Source organism: Callithrix jacchus, chromosome 8, assembly GCF_049354715.1.
Source record: "Callithrix jacchus isolate 240 chromosome 8, calJac240_pri, whole genome shotgun sequence".
Lineage (NCBI taxonomy): Eukaryota > Metazoa > Chordata > Mammalia > Primates > Cebidae > Callithrix > Callithrix jacchus.
In genome coordinates this window covers 140,549,358-140,568,465 of record NC_133509.1, presented here as the reverse complement: position 1 = coordinate 140,568,465, position 19,108 = coordinate 140,549,358, and the positions used below count along the sequence as shown (strand labels likewise).

Here is a 19,108-nt window from a genome sequence, read left to right as displayed (position 1 = left end):
CTCTGGTGCCCTGTCCTCCTGGAAGGCGTGGAGTCCCACTCTGGTGCCCTGTCCTCCTGGAAGGCGTGGAGTCCCACTCTGGTGCCCTGTCCTCCTGGAAGGCGTGGAGTCCCACTCTGGTGCCCTGTCCTCCTGGAAGGCGTGGAGTCCCACTCTGGTGCCCTGTCCTCCTGGAAGGCGTGGAGTCCCACTCTGGTGCCCTGTCCTCCTGGAAGGCGTGGAGTCCCACTCTGGTGCCCTGTCCTCCTGGAAGGCGTGGAGCTCCGCTGTGGTGCCCTGTCCTCCTGGAAGGCGTGGAGTCCCACTCTGGTGCCCTGTCCTCCTGGAAGGCGTGGAGTCCCACTCTGGTGCCCTGTCCTCCTGGAAGGCGTGGAGTCCCACTCTGGTGCCCTGTCCTCCTGGAAGGCGTGGAGTCCCACTCTGGTGCCCTGTCCTCCTGGAAGGCGTGGAGTCCCACTCTGGTGCCCTGTCCTCCTGGAAGGCGTGGAGTCCCACTCTGGTGCCCTGTCCTCCTGGAAGGCGTGGAGCTCCGCTGCGGTGCCCTGTCCTCCTGGAAGGCGTGGAGTCCCACTCTGGTGCCCTGTCCTCCTGGAAGGCGTGGAGTCCCACTCTGGTGCCCTGTCCTCCTGGAAGGCGTGGAGCTCCGCTGTGGTGCCCTGTCCTCCTGGAAGGCGTGGAGTCCCACTCTGGTGCCCTGTCCTCCTGGAAGGCGTGGAGTCCCACTCTGGTGCCCTGTCCTCCTGGAAGGCGTGGAGTCCCACTCTGGTGCCCTGTCCTCCTGGAAGGCGTGGAGTTCCGCTGTGGTGCCCTGTCCTCCTGGAAGGCGTGGAGTCCCACTCTGGTGCCCTGTCCTCCTGGAAGGCGTGGAGTTCCGCTGTGGTGCCCTGTCCTCCTGGAAGGCGTGGAGCTCCGCTGTGGTGCCTTGTCCTCCTGGAAGGCGTGGAGTCCCACTCTGGTGCCCTGTCCTCCTGGAAGGCGTGGAGTCCCGCTGTGGTGCCTTGTCCTCCTGGAAGGCGTGGAGTCCCACTCTGGTGCCCTGTCCTCCTGGAAGGCGTGGAGCTCCGCTGTGGTGCCCTGTCCTCCTGGAAGGCGTGGAGTCCCACTCTGGTGCCTTGTCCTCTTGGAAGGCGTGGAGTCCCACTCTGGTGCCTTGTCCTCCTGGAAGGCGTGGAGTCCCAGTCTGGTGCCTGTTCTCCTGGAAGGCGTGGAGTAGGTGTTGGCCCCCTGCTTCTGGGCCCACACCCTCCCTTGTTGCTGACCCCAGGCCTTTCCCTCTGGCTTGGAAGTCCAAGGCCCTGTCCAGCCAGAGAGCTGCTCCAACTCGAGGACCGTCTTCGTTGGGATCTAAAGGCCATGTCGTAAACAGCGTGTGTGCCAAGTGAGCAGAGCGCCCTCTCCACTGCCCTTGGGCTGCAGCTCTCAGCTCAGCTCCCAGCCTTGCTCAGGGCAGCCAAGCCAGGAGGTGTCATCCAGGCTAAGTGTTCTGAGGGGAGACAGAGCCCCCAGGAGACACCAGCTGTGGAGAGACACTGGGGGACCAACTCGGCCTGGCCTGTGGGCCCCGCCCTGGCCACCCATTGCCTGATCCGGCCGCCACGCCTGTGTCACTTATGTGCTTTCTCTGGTGTGTGCTTGTGGTGGGTGGGGGCAGAGGCTGTGCTCCAGGACCCAACTGTAGGATGCTGTGGAAGGAGCTAGGCCCAGGTACCAGCAAAGCCACGGGCACGGGGGTCTCTGGTCCCTCCACAGCTCTGCACAAGGGGCCACGTGCCGGGGCCTCATAGGCCTTGTGGGCCTGCTGGAGCTACTGGCCTCTGAAGTGTGTGGAAAAGCAGGAGGGGCTAGGGCCGGGGCCGGGGCTGGGGCTGGGGCCGGGGCCAGGGCTGGGGCTGGGCATGGTCAAGGCATGGTGGGCTCCTCCCTGCCCATCAGGACAGGAGGCCCAGAGGGCAGGAGCCAGTGCTTCTGGAGGGGCCTGGAAGCCCCACCCCTCAACCCCGAGCCTGGGAAAGGATCTGGGGGCTCAAGAAGTCCCACCACACACTGTGACCCCCCCACACACTGAGTCTCAAAGGGCGGCTCAGGACTCCTCTGCTTCCCCAGAGAGCAGGACACCAGTGCAGCGGGAGAGGGAAGGCCGGGCTCCCCCTCCCCAGCCCAGGGATCCAGAGGCCCAAGCCTGGGGGCAGAAGGCACAGCCCACCCTCAGCCTGCTCCCTTGACCCTGCCAGCACCCCTAGGGCAGCGGTCCCCAGGGCACAGAGCCACTCCCCAGCACCAGGCCCTCCTCCTCACTCCCCACCTCGCCCCTCACAGGTGCCTCCAGGGCCATCAGGTTCCTAAACAGATGGGTTCTCAGCGCCTCATGGCTGGAGGTGGGTTCTCTTGCCATTCCCAGCCCAGGATGTCGTCCCCAGGCTGGCAACTGTCCAGCTGTGTCTAGAGAGACCCACTGCCCCAGACAGCACCTCAGAGTCCGCCATCCTGCCTGGACCCCTGCAGGAAATCCCACAAACCACCCCCATCCTGTCCACACCCCTATGGGAGCCCCAACCCTCTCCCCACATCCAGGCTTCCCTCCCAGACCCATCGTCCCAGCCACCACGGTGCCTGAGGGACCCTTCTTGAGCAGCACCTAAGAAAGCCCCTTCAAGGCTCTCAGGCCCCTTTAAACCCAGCCCCAGCAAACCACCGGTGTCCTCCAGCCTCAGGCCACAGCCTCCAGGCCTTTGCCTTGGCTGTTCCTCTGCCTGGAACTATGCCCTGACGTAGACTCTCCCCAGCGAGCCTGCAGGGGCACCTCCCCCCAGACACCCACTACCCCTCAGTTTACCCCAAGCAGAGGCCCACGCTCACAGCTGGCTGCGGGCCTTGGCCTCCCTGAGGGCTCTGCCCAGCCCACGTCTGGCTGGGGGTGCACGCAAAGCCCCTCACCCAGGCTCGGCGGGGGGCACCAGTGCAGGCCTGGGGAGGGTCTCTCCGTAGACCACTTTGCCCCTTCCCTGAGGGAACAGCTGAGACCTCACTGAGGACAGCTGAGGTGCAGGGAAGGGACCCAGCACTCGTGGACACCCGGGGAGCCGGTGCCCCAGTGCCATAGTGAATGAAGCCCAGTGCCACCCGCCGAGGACTCCTGTTCAGTGGTATGAGGGTGACAGGCAGAAGCAACCGGGCAGCCCCACCGGTTCCTGCAGACGAGATCACAGCAGGAAAGGCTGCCTGCCCTGCCGGCCTCCAGGCGAGGGGGCTCCCCCAGCCACCGCCCCCCGGGCCTCTGCAGCTGAAAAAGCAACTCAGAAAGCAGACGGCTGGGAGGCGGCTTGGCAGACCTGGCCTCAGACCTGAGCTGCTTTCTGAAAGGAAAGGGGAAGCACACGTGGCACCCAGCACTCTAACGACGCTCAGCAACAGCAGATGATTGGCACGAGAGAGGGCTGGTGGGGGGTCGCCGCTTGTTCTGGGGCTGACAGTGGTGGGGAGAGCACTGGGGAAGGTGCTGGGGGCCCCTGGACCCGACCCGACCTGGGGGCCACAGCCAGGCCCGCCCCCCGGCCCCACAGGGCCCCTACCAGCTGCGGGGTTTCAGCTGAGCTGGGAACCACTGTGCTAACTGGGGGCACAGTGATTGGCAGCTCTACAAGAACCATGTCCCCAGGGACCCCTCAGTGGGTTTCTGCAGCCCGGGGCTCCGGGTGGGTCCACCATGCCAGATTACTTGGACTCCTGGGGCCCCGGCACCAAGGTCACCGTCTCCTCGGGAGACTCTGCTGTCTGGGGACGGTGGGGACCCACGTGCACTGGGCCAGGTGAGGGCTTTGGCCTCGGACCTGGGGACAGGCACTCGGCGAGGGGGTCAGCAGGAGGGGGGAGGGCATGTTTTTGTGTAGGAGAAGCAGGAGGGCAGACGCTGTGCTACTGGTACTTCGATGTCTGGGGCTCTGGCACCCAGATCACTGTCTCCTCAGGTGAGTCCCCATCTTCTCTATCCAAGCACCAGGCCAGGTCCCTGGGATCTGTGACCAGTCCAGGTCTGGCCTGAGGCCACAAAGGTGCCATCCCTGGGGTCTCCGCCACAGGCTGCACACCAGAGCCCTGCTGTCACTTAGCCCTGGGGCCAGCTGGAGCCCCCAAAGACAGGCAGGGACCCACCACAGGTGGCAAGCAGGTCGAGGGCAGGGACAGGGCTGGCCAGGAAGGAGAAGCTGTTGGCAGAGCTGGGGCTGAGGCTGGGAGCTGGCTGTCCATACGCCCGGACCTGGCTGACGCTTCAGTGCGGCTCCCAGTGCTTGGAGAGCTGGGGCCAGGGCACCCCAGCCACCGTCTCCCTGTGTGACTTCCCCTCCGTCTCAGCCGGGGTCTGTGTGGCTGGGGACAGGCGCGCCGGCCACCTCTGCTCTGTGCTTGCGCGTAACCCATTTGAGCGTCAGGCATGGGTTTGTGTCTGGGTAGGAACAGGGACTGTGTCCCTGTGTGATGCTTTTGATGTATGGGGCCAAGGGACCATGGTCACCGTCTCTTCAGGTAAGACGACTTTCCTTCTGCCTCCTCACTCTGGGCACAGCGTCCTCTGTCCTGGAGCTGAGAGATTGATGTCCAGGGGCTCCTGGGTCTGTGCAGGGCCATGTGGGGCTCTCCGGGGCTCCTTCTGGGGCTGCCTGAGCCATGTTCAGCAGATGACCTTTCTTCGGGGGTCAGGACTCTGCTCCTGGGGTGAAGGGTGGGACAGGGTGACCTTGGGACACAGGGCTGGCCGCCCAGCCCAGGACAGGTGGAGAGTCGGGTTTTTGTACACCTCTTAATGGGGCCTCTCACAATGTGATTACTTTGACTACTGGGGCCAGGGGACCCTGGTCACCGTCTCCTCAGGTGAGTCCTCACAACCTCTCCCCTGCTTTAACTCTCCTCTGGGATTGTGCTGTATTTTGGGGGAAAATGAGTGTGCCTCGGTCTCATGCCAAGAAAGCCTGGGAGCAGCCTTGGGGGGCTCAGGAGAACGCCCCAGGCCACGGCAGCCACTCAACAAAGGGCAAGGGCTCCAGATGCTTCCTCCTCCTGGGCCCAGCAATGGGGTCTCCTGTAGTCAGGGCCACCCCGGGCCCTTCCCGGGCTCTGTCTGAGAGGGTCCCGGATACTTAGTCGGGGATCGGTTCTTGCGGGGTCCCGGCATTGTTGTCACAATGTGACAGCTGGTCAGCCTCCTCGGGCCAGGGACCCTGGTCACTGCCACCTCAGGTGAGTCCTCACCACCCTCCAACTCTGAGTACACTTAGGGAGACTCAGGGTCATAGTCTCGGAGACATTTTGGAGGTCAGGAAGGAAAGCCGGGGAGAGGGATCCTTCCAATGGGAACCCAGCCTCCCCTCCCCAGCCTTGGCCACAGACGTCAGGGGCTGGGGTGCCCCTTTGTCTGGTGGGGGGTGGCCACTCTCGGCTTCATCTGGAGCATTGCCAGGGGCTGTCATGTTGGTTGTGGGACAGGGGTCTGTCCTGTTCCAAGGCACCTGCTCCCCGGGACGGGTGCCCGGAGGTGTTTGGACTCCTGGAAGGACTTAGGAGCCGTCCGCTTGCACTCAGACTTCCCAGGCCGGCAGTGGTCTGGCTTCCGAAGGGTCAGGCTGGAATGTGGGGTCTGTGGGAGGCCAGCAGAGGGTTCCATGAGAAGGGCCAGGACAGGGGCATGGACAGTCGGCTTCCATGTGATACCTGGAGACAGAGGGTCTCTGGGTGGCTGCGAGCAATGTGAGCCGGGACCCCAGGGTTTTTGTGGGGTGAGGATGCACATTCTGCCATTGTGATTACTATGGTTTGGATCTCTGGGGCCAAGGGACCAAGGTCACCGTCTCCTCAGGTAAGAATGGCCACTCTAGGGTCTCTGTTTTCTGCTAGTGCCTGTGGGGTTTTCTGAGCATTGCAGGCTGGTCCTCGGGACAAGTTCCGAGGGGACCTGGGTGGGCTGGCCAGGAGGGGACAGGCACTGAGGAGCCTGGGGGGTCTCGGAGCCTCTGTGGATTTTCTGATGCCTTTTGGAAAATGGGTCTCAGGTTGAGTGCGTCTGATGGAGTAACTGAGCCTGGGGTCTTGGGGAGCCACGTCTGGATGAGAAGCCAGAGCAAACCAGGGCTCCATGGCTGGAGGGCCACTGTGGGGGCTGCCTGCCGAGGTGCTGGGATCTTAGTGATGGCTGAGGAGTGTGTCTCAGGAGGGAGCAGTGTCGGGAGGACGGCAAGACCGTGGCACAGACAGCCCAATAGTGAAATGTTTTCTTTAGAATGACGAGGTGCGCTGTGTGAGAGATAAAGAGATAAATTCTTTCATCTCCAGGCTGTAAAGAATTAAAGCTGCATCTTAAATTATTTATTGGCTGGAAAGAGAACTGTCAGAGTGGGTGAATCCAGCCAGGAGGGATGCGTAGCCGTGGTCTTGATGAGAGCAGGGGCCGGGGTGGGGGTAACCCAGAAAGGGCGGCCGCTGATCTGACAAGGACTTGGGGAGGCCGCCTGAGCTTCCAAGAGAAAAGGATTCTTCATCTTAAGAGGCGAGCTTACTAAATGTTAAAAGACAGGATATGTTCGAAATGGCTCCTGAGAAAAATGGTTTCAGAAAATTCTGACTTAAAAATGGGAGAGCTTTTCAAGTATGTGAATTTTTTTAACTGTGAAAGTATTTGAAATTCTTATCATTCGATTAACTGAGGCCAGAGCAAGTTCAGCTAAGAAATACTAGCACAGTGCTGCCAGCCCCTGCAGGACTGAGTTCTGACAATCATAAATCAAGTTTATTTTTTTAATTAATTAGTGAAGCTGGGAGCGGATGCTGAGTTAGAGTCAAGATGGCTGCATGAGGGTCTCGGGTACCCGCAGCAGGTGGCAGGAAGCAGGTCACCGCAAGACTCTATTTTAGGAAGCGAAAAAACACCCTTGGTAAATCTGTCACTTCTGGGCGTGAAGCGGTGGTTTTGCCAGGCCCAGATCTGAAAGTGCTCCACGGAGCAAAACAACACCTGGGCCATTTGCGTTTCTAAAATAAGGTGAGGCTGACGGAAACTGGAAAGGCTCTGTTTTTCACTATCCGAACTTGATTTCCAGTCTTAGCTTGTCAACTCGAGTTTGTGCAAACAGCAACTTCTAACCTGCACCCATTTTCAACGTAAGATGTTTCATAAATGTAACGGTCTTAGGAAGAACTTATGACTATATTCAGAAAAGTTCTAAATCAGGTTGTTTTCCCTTCATGAGATAATTAATCTCAGACACTTTTTCAATACCTCGGAGCATTATTTTTATAATGACTGTGCTCACAATTTTTTTTTTCGGTTAACCTGTATTCTCTGTGATTAAGGAGAAACACTTTGATATTCTGACAGAGTGGCTTTCATTTTACTATTTTTTAAGACCACTTTTCAGCTACTCATTTTAGGATAAGTTTTAGGTGACACATGCATCATTATCCTGAATTATTTCAGTTGAACATGTTAGTTGGTGTATTAAGAGGAAACTCAGTCAGACAGAAGGACAGGTTCTGTTTGGAATCCCTGGTTCAGCCTCAGCAGGACTGGCCTGGCGAGGCTTTGGGAGGGTGGCCGCCAGGCCCGGGCTGGGCTTTGGGTCTCCACGGACCTCCCAGAGCCGGGATGCATGGCTTATGCCACCAGCCCGACTGGCTGCTTGGGCCCCAGCCCTTGTTAATGGACTCGGAGGAATTATGCCATGCCAAAGCCTCGCACGGCTCGAAGTGACCGGACACCCGACACGGTAAGAGACAGGCAGCCAGCGCTGCCACACCTGCTTCTCTGCAAACTTTGTACTTGATGTCTTATTTCCACAAGAGGCTGGATCGGTCTTAAGTGCTTGATGAAGAGCAGGGGACTCGTTTGTGTGAGTCTTCTGAGTGAGCATTGTCTGGGTCACTCCCACTTAACTTTCTCTGAAGCCCATTTTGAGGAGAGGTCCCATGAGCTGCTTTGCAGCCCATGGATGGGGCCGGCCTGGTTCATGGTGCTGGAGAATATGCCAAGCATCACTGGCATCGCCCTTGTTTAAGTCACAGACTGTAGGTCATCATCGCGCCCTTGAAAGTAGCTCATGCCTTCCAAAGCGACTTATGGTAAACGGCAGAATTTTAAGTGGTGAATTCAGATAAAATGCATTTCCGGGTTGTCCCCAATGATGACTGTTACCTAGAGGGAATGTAAAGGCAGGGGCTTATTTCAGACTCAGGAGGGAGGAGGCGCTCCAGAAAGGTGGAGGCTCTGAACATCGCCAGCGCTGTCCTCTCGGTGCAGAGGCTGAACTGCCACCTCCAGAGCAAGGGGAGCTGCTTGTTTTTATCACAGAACAAGCTCCTAAGTTCTGATCTAATTCGCAAAATGTTTAAATGACTTTAAAGAAGCAAAGAAGTATTCCACCCAGGTAGTGGAGGGTGGTCATGCTTGGTACTGCTTTGGAAGCAAAACCCAGGTGGTGCTGGGGCTGGGGCAGGAAATCGGGGGATCGAGTAGAGGAGGACGAAAGGTGGAAGCCAGCCCAGCTCTGCAGGAACTCAGCAATGAGATGGCTTTAGCTGAGGCATGCAGGTCTGGCAGGCTGACCGTTTCTGACAATTCCATCAGCTTTCAGAAGTGGACTAGGATGGGTAAAACTGACATGAGCTAACCTAGACTAAACAAGGCTGGGCTGTGCTGAGCTGGGCTGGGCTGAGCTGGGCTGAGCTAAGCAGAGCTAGGCTGAGCCCAGCTGGATCAGGCTGAGTTGTTGAGCTGACCTGAGCTGAACTGGGCTTAAGTGGGGTGTGCTGGGCTGAGCTGGGACAAGTTGGGGTGGGCTGGGCTGAGCTGAGCTGGACTGAGTTGAGAAGACCTGGGCTGAGCCGGGTTGAGCTGAGCTGAACCAGGATGAGCCGGGCTGAGCTGAACTGAGCCGAGCCGAGCTGAGCTGAGCTGAGCTGAGCCGAGCCGAGCTGAGCTGTGCCGGGCCGAGCCAGGCGGAGCTGAGCCGGGCTGGGTTGGGCTGAGCCGAGCTGAGCTGAGCTGGGTTGGGTTGAGCTGAGCTGTGCTGAGCTGTGCTGAGCTGAGCTAGGTTGGGTTGGGCTGTGCTGGGCTGTGCTTAGCTGAGCTGGGCTGAGCTGGGCTGAGCTGGGCTGAGCTGGGCTGAGCTGACCTGGGATGGGCTGGGTTGAGCTGGGCTGGGCTGGGTTGGGTTGAGCTGAGCCAGGATGAGCTGAGATGAGCTGAGCTGAGCTGGGCTGAGCTGGGATGAGCTGGGTTGAGCTGAGGTGAGCTGGGCTGAGCTGGGATGAGCTGAGCTGAGCCAGGCTGAGCTGGGATGAGCTGGGTTGAGCTGAGCTGAGCTGAGGTGAGCTGAGCTGGGCTGGGTTGGGTTGAGCTGAGCCAGGCTGAGCTGGGCTGAGCTGAGCTGGGCTGAACTGACCTGGGATGGGCTGGGTTGAGCTGGGCTGGGTTGGGTTGAGCTGGGCTGAGCTGACCTGGGCTGGGTTGGATTGAGCTGAGCCAGGATGAGCTGAGATGAGCTGAGCTGAGCTGGGCTGAGCTGAGCTGGGCTGAGCTGGGCTGAGCTGGGATGAGCTGAGCTGAGCTTGGCTGAGCTGACCTAGGATGGGCTGGGTTAGGTTAAGCTGAGCCGGGCTGAGCTGGGCTATGCTGAGCTGAGCTGGGATGAGTTGAGCTGAGCTGGGCTGGGCTGAGCTGAGCTGGGATGGGCTGGGTTGAGCTGGGCTGGGTTGGGTTGAGCTGAGCCGGGCTGAGCTGAGCTACACTGAGCTGGGCTGGGCTGGGATGATCTGGGATGAGCTGAGCTGGGCTGAGCTGGGATGAACTGAGCTGAGCTGGGCTGGGCTGGGCTGGGCTGAGCTGGGCTGAGCTGAGCTGGGATGGGCTGGGTTGAGCTGGGCTGGGTTGGGTTGAGCTGAGCCAGGCTGAGCTGAGCTCCACTGAGCTGGGCTGGGCTGGGATGAGCTGGGATGAGCTGAGCTGGGCCGAGCTGGGATGAGCTGAGCTGAGCTGGGCTGGGCTGGGCTGAGCTGAGCTGAGCTGGCTGAGCTGGGCTGGGCTAAGCTTGGCTGAGCTGAGCTGAGCTGGGCTGGGTTGGGTTGAGCGGAGGCAGACTGATCTGGGCTGAGCTAAACTGGGCTGAGCTGAGCTGGGCTGAGCTGACCTGGGCTGGGCTGGGCTACACTGAGTTGAGATGAGCTGAACTGGATTGAGCTGAGCTGGGCTGAGCTGGGCTGAGCTGAGCTGAGCTGAGCTGGGCTGGGCTGAGCTGGGATGAGCTGAGCTGAGCTGGGCTGAGCTGACCTGGAATGGGCTGGGTTGAGCTGGGCTGGGCTGACCTGGAATGGGCTGGGTTGAGCTGGGCTGGGTTGGGTTGAGCTGGGCTGGGTTGAGCTGGGCTGGGTTGGGTTGAGCTGGGCTGGGCTGCGTTGGGCTGAGCTGGTTTGAGCTGGGCTGGGTTGGGTTGAGCTGAGCTGAGCTGAGCTGGGCTGAGCTGACCTAGGATGGGCTGGGTTAGGTTAAGCTGAGCCGGGCTGAGCTGGGCTATGCTGAGCTGAGCTGGGATGAGTTGAGCTGAGCTGGGCTGGGCTGAGCTGAGCTGGGATGGGCTGGGTTGAGCTGGGCTAGGTTGGGTTGAGCTGATCCAGGCTGAGATGAGCTTCACTGAGCTGGGCTGGACTGGGCTGAGCTGGGATGAGCTGAGCTGGGATGAGCTGAGCTGGGCCGAGCTGGGATGAGCTGAGCTGAGCTGGGCTGGGCTGAGTTGAGCAAAGCCAGACTGATCTGGGCTGAGCTAAGCTGGGCTGGGCTGAGCTGAGATTGGCTGAGCTGGGCTGGGCTGGGCTACGCTGAGCTGAGATGAGCTGAACTGGATTGAGCTGAGCTGGGCTGGGTTGAGCTGAGCCAGGCTGAGCTGAGCTTCACTGAGCTGGGCTGGACTGGGCTGAGCTGGGATGAGCTGAGCTGGGCCAAGCTGGGATGAGCTGAGCTGAGCTGGGCTGGGCTGAGTTGAGCAAAGCCAGACTGATCTGGGCTGAGCTAAGCTGGGCTGGGCTGAGCTAAGCTGGGCTGGGCTGAGCTGAGCTGGGCTGAGCTGGGCTGGGCTGGGCTACGCTGAGCTGGGATGAGCTGAACTGGATTGAGCTGAGCTGGGATGAGCTGGGCTGAGCTGGGCTGAGCTGAGCTGGGCTGAGCTGAGCTGAGCTGAGCTGGGCTGGGCTGAGCTGGGTTGAGATGGGCTAAGCTGGACTGAGCTAGGTTGAGCCAGGTTGGGTTGAGCTGAGCCGGGCTGAGCTGTGCTGAGCTGAGTTGAGCTGAGCTGGGCTGGGCTGAGCCGACCTGGGTTGAGTTGAGCTGAGCTGGGCTGGGTAGAGCTGGGTAGAGCTGAGCTGAGCTGAGCTGAGCTGAGTTGGGCTGGGCTGGGCTGGGCTGGGCTGAGCTGAGCTGAGCTGGGCTGGGCTGAGCTGGGCTGAGATGGGCTAAGCTGGGATAAGCTGGTCTAAGCTGGGCTGACCTAGGTTGAGCCGGGTTGGGTTGAGCTGAGCCGACCTGGGTTGAGTTGAGCTGAGCCGGGTTGGGTTGAGCTGAGCCGGGTTGGGTTGAGCTGAGCCGGGTTGGGTTGAGCTGAGCCGGGTTGGGTTGAGCTGAGCTGGGTTGGGTTGAGCTGAGCTGGGTTGGGTTGAGCTGAGCCAGGCTGAGCTGGGCTGGGCTGAGCAGAGCTGAACTAAGCTGGACTGAGCTGAGCTGAGCTGGGCTGGGCTGAGCTGGGCTGGGAAGTTGAGCTGAGCTGGGATGAGCTGGACTGGGCTGGGCAGAGCTGAACTAAGCTGGACTGAGCTGAGCTGAGCTGGGCTGGGCTGAGCTGGGCTGGGAAGTTGAGCTGAGCTGAGATGAGCTGGACTGGGTTGAGCTGAGACAGTCTGTGCTGAGCTGAGCTGAGCTGAGTTGAGTTGAGCTGAGCCAGGCTGAGCTGGGCTGGGATGAGCTGGGCTAAGCTGAGCTGAGCTGGGCTGGGCTGAGTTGGGCTGAGCTGACCTGGGAAGAGCTGTTCTGAGGTGAGCTGAACCGGGCTGGGCTGTGCTGAGCTGGGCTAGGCTGGGTTACGCTGGGCCAGGCTGAGCTGCGCCAGGCTGGGCTGGGCTGGGCAGGGCTGGGCTGAGCCGAGCTGAACTGAGCTAAACTGAACTGTACTGGGCTGGGCTGGGCTGGGCTAAGTGGAACTGAACTAGGTTGAACCAACCTAAGCTAGGCTGGGCTGAGCTGATGCAGGCTGAGCTGAGCTGGGTTAGGCTGAGCTGGGCTGAGCTGGGCTGACCTGGGGTGACCTGGGCTAACATGGGCTTAGCTGATTTGAGCTGGGTTGGGCTGACCTGGGCTGACCTGGGATGAGCTGGGCTGAGCTGGGATGAGCTGGGCTGGGCTGGGCTGGGCTGGGCTGACCTATCCCTAAGCTGAGCTGGGCTGGGTTTAATTGGGTTGAGCTGACCTGGGCTGGGCAGGGCTGAGTGGGATTGAGCTGGGCTGAGCTGGGTTGAGCTGTTCTGGGCTGAACTAGGCTGTGCTGAACCAGGCTTAGCTGTGCTGGGCTTGGCTGGGTTGAGCTGAGATGGTCTTAGATTATCTGAGCTCAGCAGGGCTGGGGTTAACTGATTCTGAGCTGGGCTGGGCTGGGATGAACTGGAGGATGTGGCACTGGGCCAGTCTTCATGATCTTGTTGGACTTAGGTGGATAGCCTCAGCTGAGTCCACACTGCATTCCCCATCACTCCCACCCTCCCTACACCCACCCCCAGGACTGCCTTGTCTGCATGGGGAGACTTGAGGGTAGCTGGAGTGTGGCCATGCTGGGGCCGCAGAGGCTGGGCTGGGGCACCTGCTCTCTGTTGGCTGCCTGTGTGGTGTGTGGCTCCAGTGCCTGTGTGGTGTGTGGCTCCAGTGCCTGTGTGGTGTGTGGCTCCAGTGCCTGTGTGGTGTGTGGCTCCAGGCTTCATATTCAGGAATGCAGCCTGGGCTCTCCAGCCGTGTGTGCTGGGAGCTGAGCGTGCAGTGCCTCTCTGCTGATGCCTCAGGGGAAAGCAGGCCTGGTCCGCCCAAGCCTGAGCCCTCAGCCATTCTCAGCAGGGAGCCAAGGGCAGGCAGGCCTCGAGCGCAGCGGGGCAGCCAGGTGAAGGGTGGCAGGTGCGGCTGGGCCTGCTCCCGAAGACCCTAGGTGTGCCCTGGTGGTCAGCGCTGGGCCCTGCAGCAGCACAGGCTGAGGTGTGCAGCCTCAGCAGCTTTGGACAAGGATCCCAGGCCTCGCCAGGGCCCCACCACCCTGTCAGCCATGGCCACCTGGGCTCTGGAGGCCTGCCGGTGGGCTCGGCCTTGGTGGGGCAGCCACAGTAAGATGCAGGTAAGGAGAGGCCACTCAGAACGCCGCTCGCCGCGACAGACTGGATGCAAGGAGACCGCGCCTCACCCCTCCCTTTCTGTTTTGTCCTGCGGGTCCTCAGGGACTGCGTCCGCCCCAGTCCTCTACCCCCTCGTCTCCTGTGAGAGTGCCATGTTGGATACGAGCAGAGTGTCCGTTGGCTGCCTGGCACGGGACTTCATGCCCAACTCCATCACTTTCTCCTGGAAATACCAGAACAACTCTGACATCAGCAGCATCCAAGGCTTCCAGTCCCTCCTGAGAGGGGACAAGTACATGGCCACCTCGCAGGTGCTGCTGCCTTCCAGGGACGTCATGCAGGGCAGGGACGACCACGTGGTGTGCAAAGTCCAGCACCCCAACGGCAACCGGCAAAAGGACGTGCCTCTTCCAGGTGAGGGCCGGGCTTCCCCCAGCCCCAGGCAGGGCGGGCACGGGAAGGATAGGAGTGGGCCCCGGCTGACCTGTGTCCCTCACTGCAGTGCTCGCAGAACTGTCCCCAAACGTGAGTGTCTTCGTCCCGCCCCGCGATGCATTCACCGGCAACCCCCGTAAGTCCAAGCTCATCTGCCAGGCCACGGGCTTCAGCCCCCGGCATATCAAGGTGTCCTGGCTGCAGGAGGGGAAGAAGCTGGAGTCTGGCTTCACCACGGGCCAGGTAGAGGCTGAGGCCAAAGAGTCTGGGCCCACGACCTACAAGGTGACCAGCACGCTGACCATCGCCGAGAAAGACTGGCTCACGCAGAGCGTGTTCACGTGCCGCGTGGATCACAATGGCCTGGCCTTCCAGAAGAACGTGTCCTCCGCGTGTGGTGCCAGTGAGTACCCTGTCCCCAAGGGCAGCACCCACGGACACACAGGGGTCCAGCAGGGTCTGACATTTGCCACCCCGGACACAGCCCTCTGCTCCCTGAACCTTGGCTTCCCAGAGCAGTCAAGGGCAGGGGCTCAGGCACAGGGCCCCTGGGCTGGGCAGAGGCGGGTGCTGGTCTCTGGGGGGGAGCCGTGCCTCCACCCACATCCACACCTGCTCCACCTCTGACACGTTTCTCTTGACTCCAGATCCAGCCACGGGCATCCGGGTCTTTGCCATCCCTCCATCCTTTGCCAGCATCTTCCTCACCAAGTCCACCAAGTTGACCTGCCTGGTCACAGACCTGGCCACCTATGATAGCGTGACCATCTCCTGGACCCGCCAGAATGGCGAAGTTCTGAAAACCCACACCAACATCTCTGAGAGCCACCCCAATGCCACCTTCAGTGCCACAGGTGTGGCCAGCATCTGTGAGGATGACTGGAACTCCGGGGAAAGGTTCATATGCACCGTGACACACACGGACCTGCCCTCGCCGCTGAAGCAGAGCGTCTCCAGGACCAAGGGTAGGCCCCTGCCCAGCCCCTGGTCCTGCACTCCCCAGCACCCTCCCTCAGCCCGGGGGAAAGGTGAAGAGCCCTCAGGCCCTTACTCACTGCCATCTCTGCCCACAGGGGCGGCCCTGCACAGGCCCGAAGTGTATTTGCTGCCGCCGGCCCGGGAGCAACTGAGCCTGCGGGAGTCGGCAACCGTCACCTGCCTGGTGACCAGCTTCTCTCCCGCGGACATCTTTGTGCAGTGGATGCAGAGGGGGCAGCCTCTGCCCCAGGAGAAGTACGTGACCAGCACCCCAGTGCCCGAGCCCCATGCCCCAGGCCTGTACTTCGCCTACAGCACCCTGACAGTGTCCGAGGAGGACTGGAGCGCGGGGGAGAGCTACACCTGCGTCGTGGGCCACGAGGCCCTGCCCAACAGGGTCACCGAGAGGACCGTGGACAAGTCCACCGGTAAACCCACCCTGTACAATGTGTCCCTAGTCATGTCCGACACGGCTGGCACCTGCTACTGACCCTGCTGGGCTGCCCACGGGCTCGGGGCGGCCGGCCGCTCTGTGTGTGTGCAAACTAACCACGTCAATGGGGCGAGATGTTGCATCTTTAAAACTAGAAATAAAAAGATCCATTCAAAAGATACTGGTCCTGAGTGCACGATGCTCTGCCCTGCAGACCGCCTTCCTCCACAGCCCCCACCCGCCTCACCCACCCGCGTGCCTCAGTGGCTTCTGGAAGCCCCGAACTCCCTGCAGATGCTCACCACAGGCTGACCTCACACTCGCCATTCCTCCTACTGTTTCTTGAAAAAGGGCTGAGAGCAAGGCCACATGGACACAGGCAGCACACATGCACATGTGTGGACACACGTGGACAGACATGGACACACATGGACAGACATGGACACACAGACACACGGACACACAGAGACATGCTAACCCATGGGCACACACACATGGACACACACACACACAGGGACACACAGAGACCTGCTAACCCATGGGCACACACACACACACACAGACATGGACACACACAAACACAGGGACACACAGAGACGTGCTAACCCATGGGCACACACACACACACAGACACATGGACACACACAAACACAGGGACACACAGAGACCTGCTAACCCATGGGCACACACACACACACAGACACACAGGGACACACAGAGACTTGCTAACCCATGGGCACACACACACAGAAACATGGACACACATAGATACAGGGACAGAGACGTGCTAACCCATGGGTGCACACATACACACAGACATGGACACACACAGACATGGACACACAGAGACGTGCTAACTTGTGGGTGCGCATGTGCACACACACACACACACATAGAAATATGGACACACAGACACATGGACACACATACTTGCTAACCCATGGGTGCACATTCACGCACACACACACAGACAGAGAGGTGCTAACCCATGGGTGCACACACACAGACATGGACACAGAAATGTGCTAACCTATGGGTGCGCGCACACACACACACACACAGACATGGGCACACAGAGATGTGCTAACCCATGGGTGCATGCACACACACACATAACACAGAGAAATATGGACACACAGACACATGGACACACATACTTGCTAACTCATGGGTGCGCACACACACACACACACATACAGAGATGTGCTAACCCATGGGCGCGCACACGCAGACATGGACACACACATATGCAAACACATATGGACACACATGTGCAAAAATACCCAGGCACACGAAGATGGCACACACCGTCTATAGGCACACATGGACGCACACATCATGGACACATAGACACATGGACACACACACAGACACATATGGACACACACACAGACACATAGACACACACATCATGGACACACGGACACACACACTGACACATATCATGGGCACATGGACACACATGGACACAACACACATGGACACACAGATACACACATGGACACACATCATGGACACATGAACACGGACACACATAAACACACATGACACATGGACACACACAGACACACACAAACATGGACACACACATCATGGACACATACACATGAACACACACATGCAGGACATGCACACACAGAGACACACTAGCACAGAGGCGTACACACAGACAGGCACAGGCACACACACATTCACAAACACACAGGTACATCCACACCCAAAAACAGACACAAGTACATGGACACGTGCACACGCGCGCACACACACACACACACACACAGTGACACACGCAGGAACATGCGCATATGCTAATGTAGACACCCGCACGTCTACACAAAGACACACAACAGATAGATGGACATGCGCACATAGACATGCACACACACACACACACACAGACACACACACAAACCCATGCCAGCCAGCCCCACCCACGTTCTCCCGCTGCCCTGTCAGATGCTCTGTCCCCGAAGCACTTTGCTCCCTGCACTGTCCTGGCCCCTTGAGGGCTTTGGACCCAGGCGCTGCTTCTCCTTCTGTCTCTGCTTGGAGGTGCCACCATGGCACCCCGCTTGGACTCTGCCTGGGGAGCAGCGGCCCCAGGGATAATGTGACCCTCCCTAGGCCAGGGTCTTGAGGAAAGCAGCAGGTGGCTCCCACATGTGTGACCCCCCTGAGGCCAGGCTCTTGAGGAAAGCAGCAGGTGGCTCCCACATGTGTGACCCCCCTGAGGCCAGGCTCTTGAGGAAGGCAGCAGGTGGCTCCCACATGTGTGACCCTCCCAAGGCCAGGCTCTTGAGGAAAGCAGCAGATGACCCCAACACATGCTCGAGAGCAGAACGAGGGCCCATGCCTGTGCTCAGGCAGTGACTGGACATGTGTCCAGAGGGCAGGGTGGCTGCCCAGCGGCTGCTCCTCTTAGCGGGAGGCCTCGGGAGATGAGCTGGCGCAAGGCTGCCCTGCACACACCTGCTTTGTGTCTGTGTGCTGCCTGAGCTATCTCAGCCACCCCAGGGTTCCTGGGACAAGATCTTGGGGTCCATCCCCAGCCCAGAGCAGGGAACAAGCCAGGTCCCACTGCAGCAGCCCAGGGAGGACAGAGCCCAGGCAGGGAAGGCAGGGACCCAAGTCAGGTCTCCACACCCGACAGACAGTGCTGTCCCTAACTGGGGTCACCTCTGAGTCCCCCCACACACTCTTGGCCCTTTGGGGTCCTGGGCTCCAGGTGTCCCCCAAGGGCCTGTCTGTGTAGGGAATGCAGCACCCCCAAATGTCCTCATCCCACTGTGGAGCTCAGATCTCTGGGTCTTGACAGGGTAGGACGAGCCAGCCAGGATGCAGACTCTGCTCTGGGGGGCTGGAGAGCCAGGGCCCTGATGAGGAGGTGAGGAGGTGAGGAGCGGGCACCTCCCAGCTCAGGCCTCCTGCCTGTGTAGCCCCACAGCACGGGGCAGGACCATACCCCCTGCTTCCCCTGCAGGAGAGTCAGGACATGTTGGCCGCCGCTCCACTGGCCCCGATGTCCGGCCCCCGCCTTGTGTCTGTGTGCTGCTCGCGCTATCTCAGCCACCCCAGGGCTCCTGGGACAAGACCTCGGGGTCCGTGCCCTGCCCAGCCTCAGCCTGTGCCCCCCTGCATCAGGCTGTTGGGGACCCAACCCATGCCTTGGACAGTGCCTGAACCCCTCCACTGGCTCTCCCCACCCCTGAGCACAGCACAGCCTAGGGGCCAAGGGTGGGCTTAGAGGAGGGGCCCCAGGGCCTGGCTTTGCTGGGCGCCACCCCAGCCTGACCCTACCCCCTCCCGTGCTGTGTCCCCTGCAGAGGGGGAGGTGAGCGCCGACGAGGAGGGCTTTGAGAACCTGTGGGCCACCGCCTCCACCTTCATCGTCCTCTTCCTCCTGAGCCTGTTCTACAGCACCACCGTCACCCTGTTCAAGGTAGCACAGACGGCACGGGGGGCGTGGGGCCCAGGGAGCAGCTGGGGCTGGACGTCCATCACGGAGGCTCCCACCAACCCGCTGGGTCCCCTTTGCCTGGCTCCCTTCCCAACCAGGAGAAAGTGCTTCACACCGTCTCTGTTGCCCGCAGGTAAAATGATCCAACTGAAGAACGAAGACAGAGAGAGGAACTCAAGGGACGCTGCTCCAGGCCTGGGGTCCCCTCCCTCGTGGCCCTTGGCGCGCGTTTCTCTTCCCGTCCTGCCTCCAGCTGTGTGCTCCAACACACGCTTCCTTCTAGACGGGCAGGGGCTGGCTGGCGAGCGGGCCAGCACGTTGGCTCTACCCACGCTGCTTTGCTGTGTATACGCTTGTTACCCTGAAATAAACATGCTCATTTTATCCATGAAACGGCTTTCTCATGAGGG

The 19,108-nt window shown here is 60.3% G+C and overlaps 3 gene segments (V, D, J or C); all 3 read left to right on the top strand.

Moving 5' to 3' along the window:
• Positions 1–19,108, top strand: part of LOC103791027 (immunoglobulin gamma-1 heavy chain-like) — a 211,862-nt gene that overhangs the window by 133,822 nt on the left and 58,932 nt on the right.
• LOC100411927 (Ig alpha-1 chain C region-like) overlaps positions 4,472–19,108 on the top strand; it is a 121,304-nt gene continuing 106,667 nt past the window's right edge. Inside the window, 1 exon segment of the C gene segment in view lies at positions 4,472–4,521. Coding sequence covers positions 4,503–4,521 — 19 coding nt within the window.
• Positions 4,823–19,091, top strand: LOC103788440 (immunoglobulin heavy constant mu-like). The segment is given in 7 exon segments: positions 4,823–4,866; positions 13,498–13,809; positions 13,898–14,233; positions 14,478–14,795; positions 14,904–15,236; positions 18,565–18,680; positions 18,832–19,091. Coding segments are annotated over 6 exon segments (1,374 nt in total).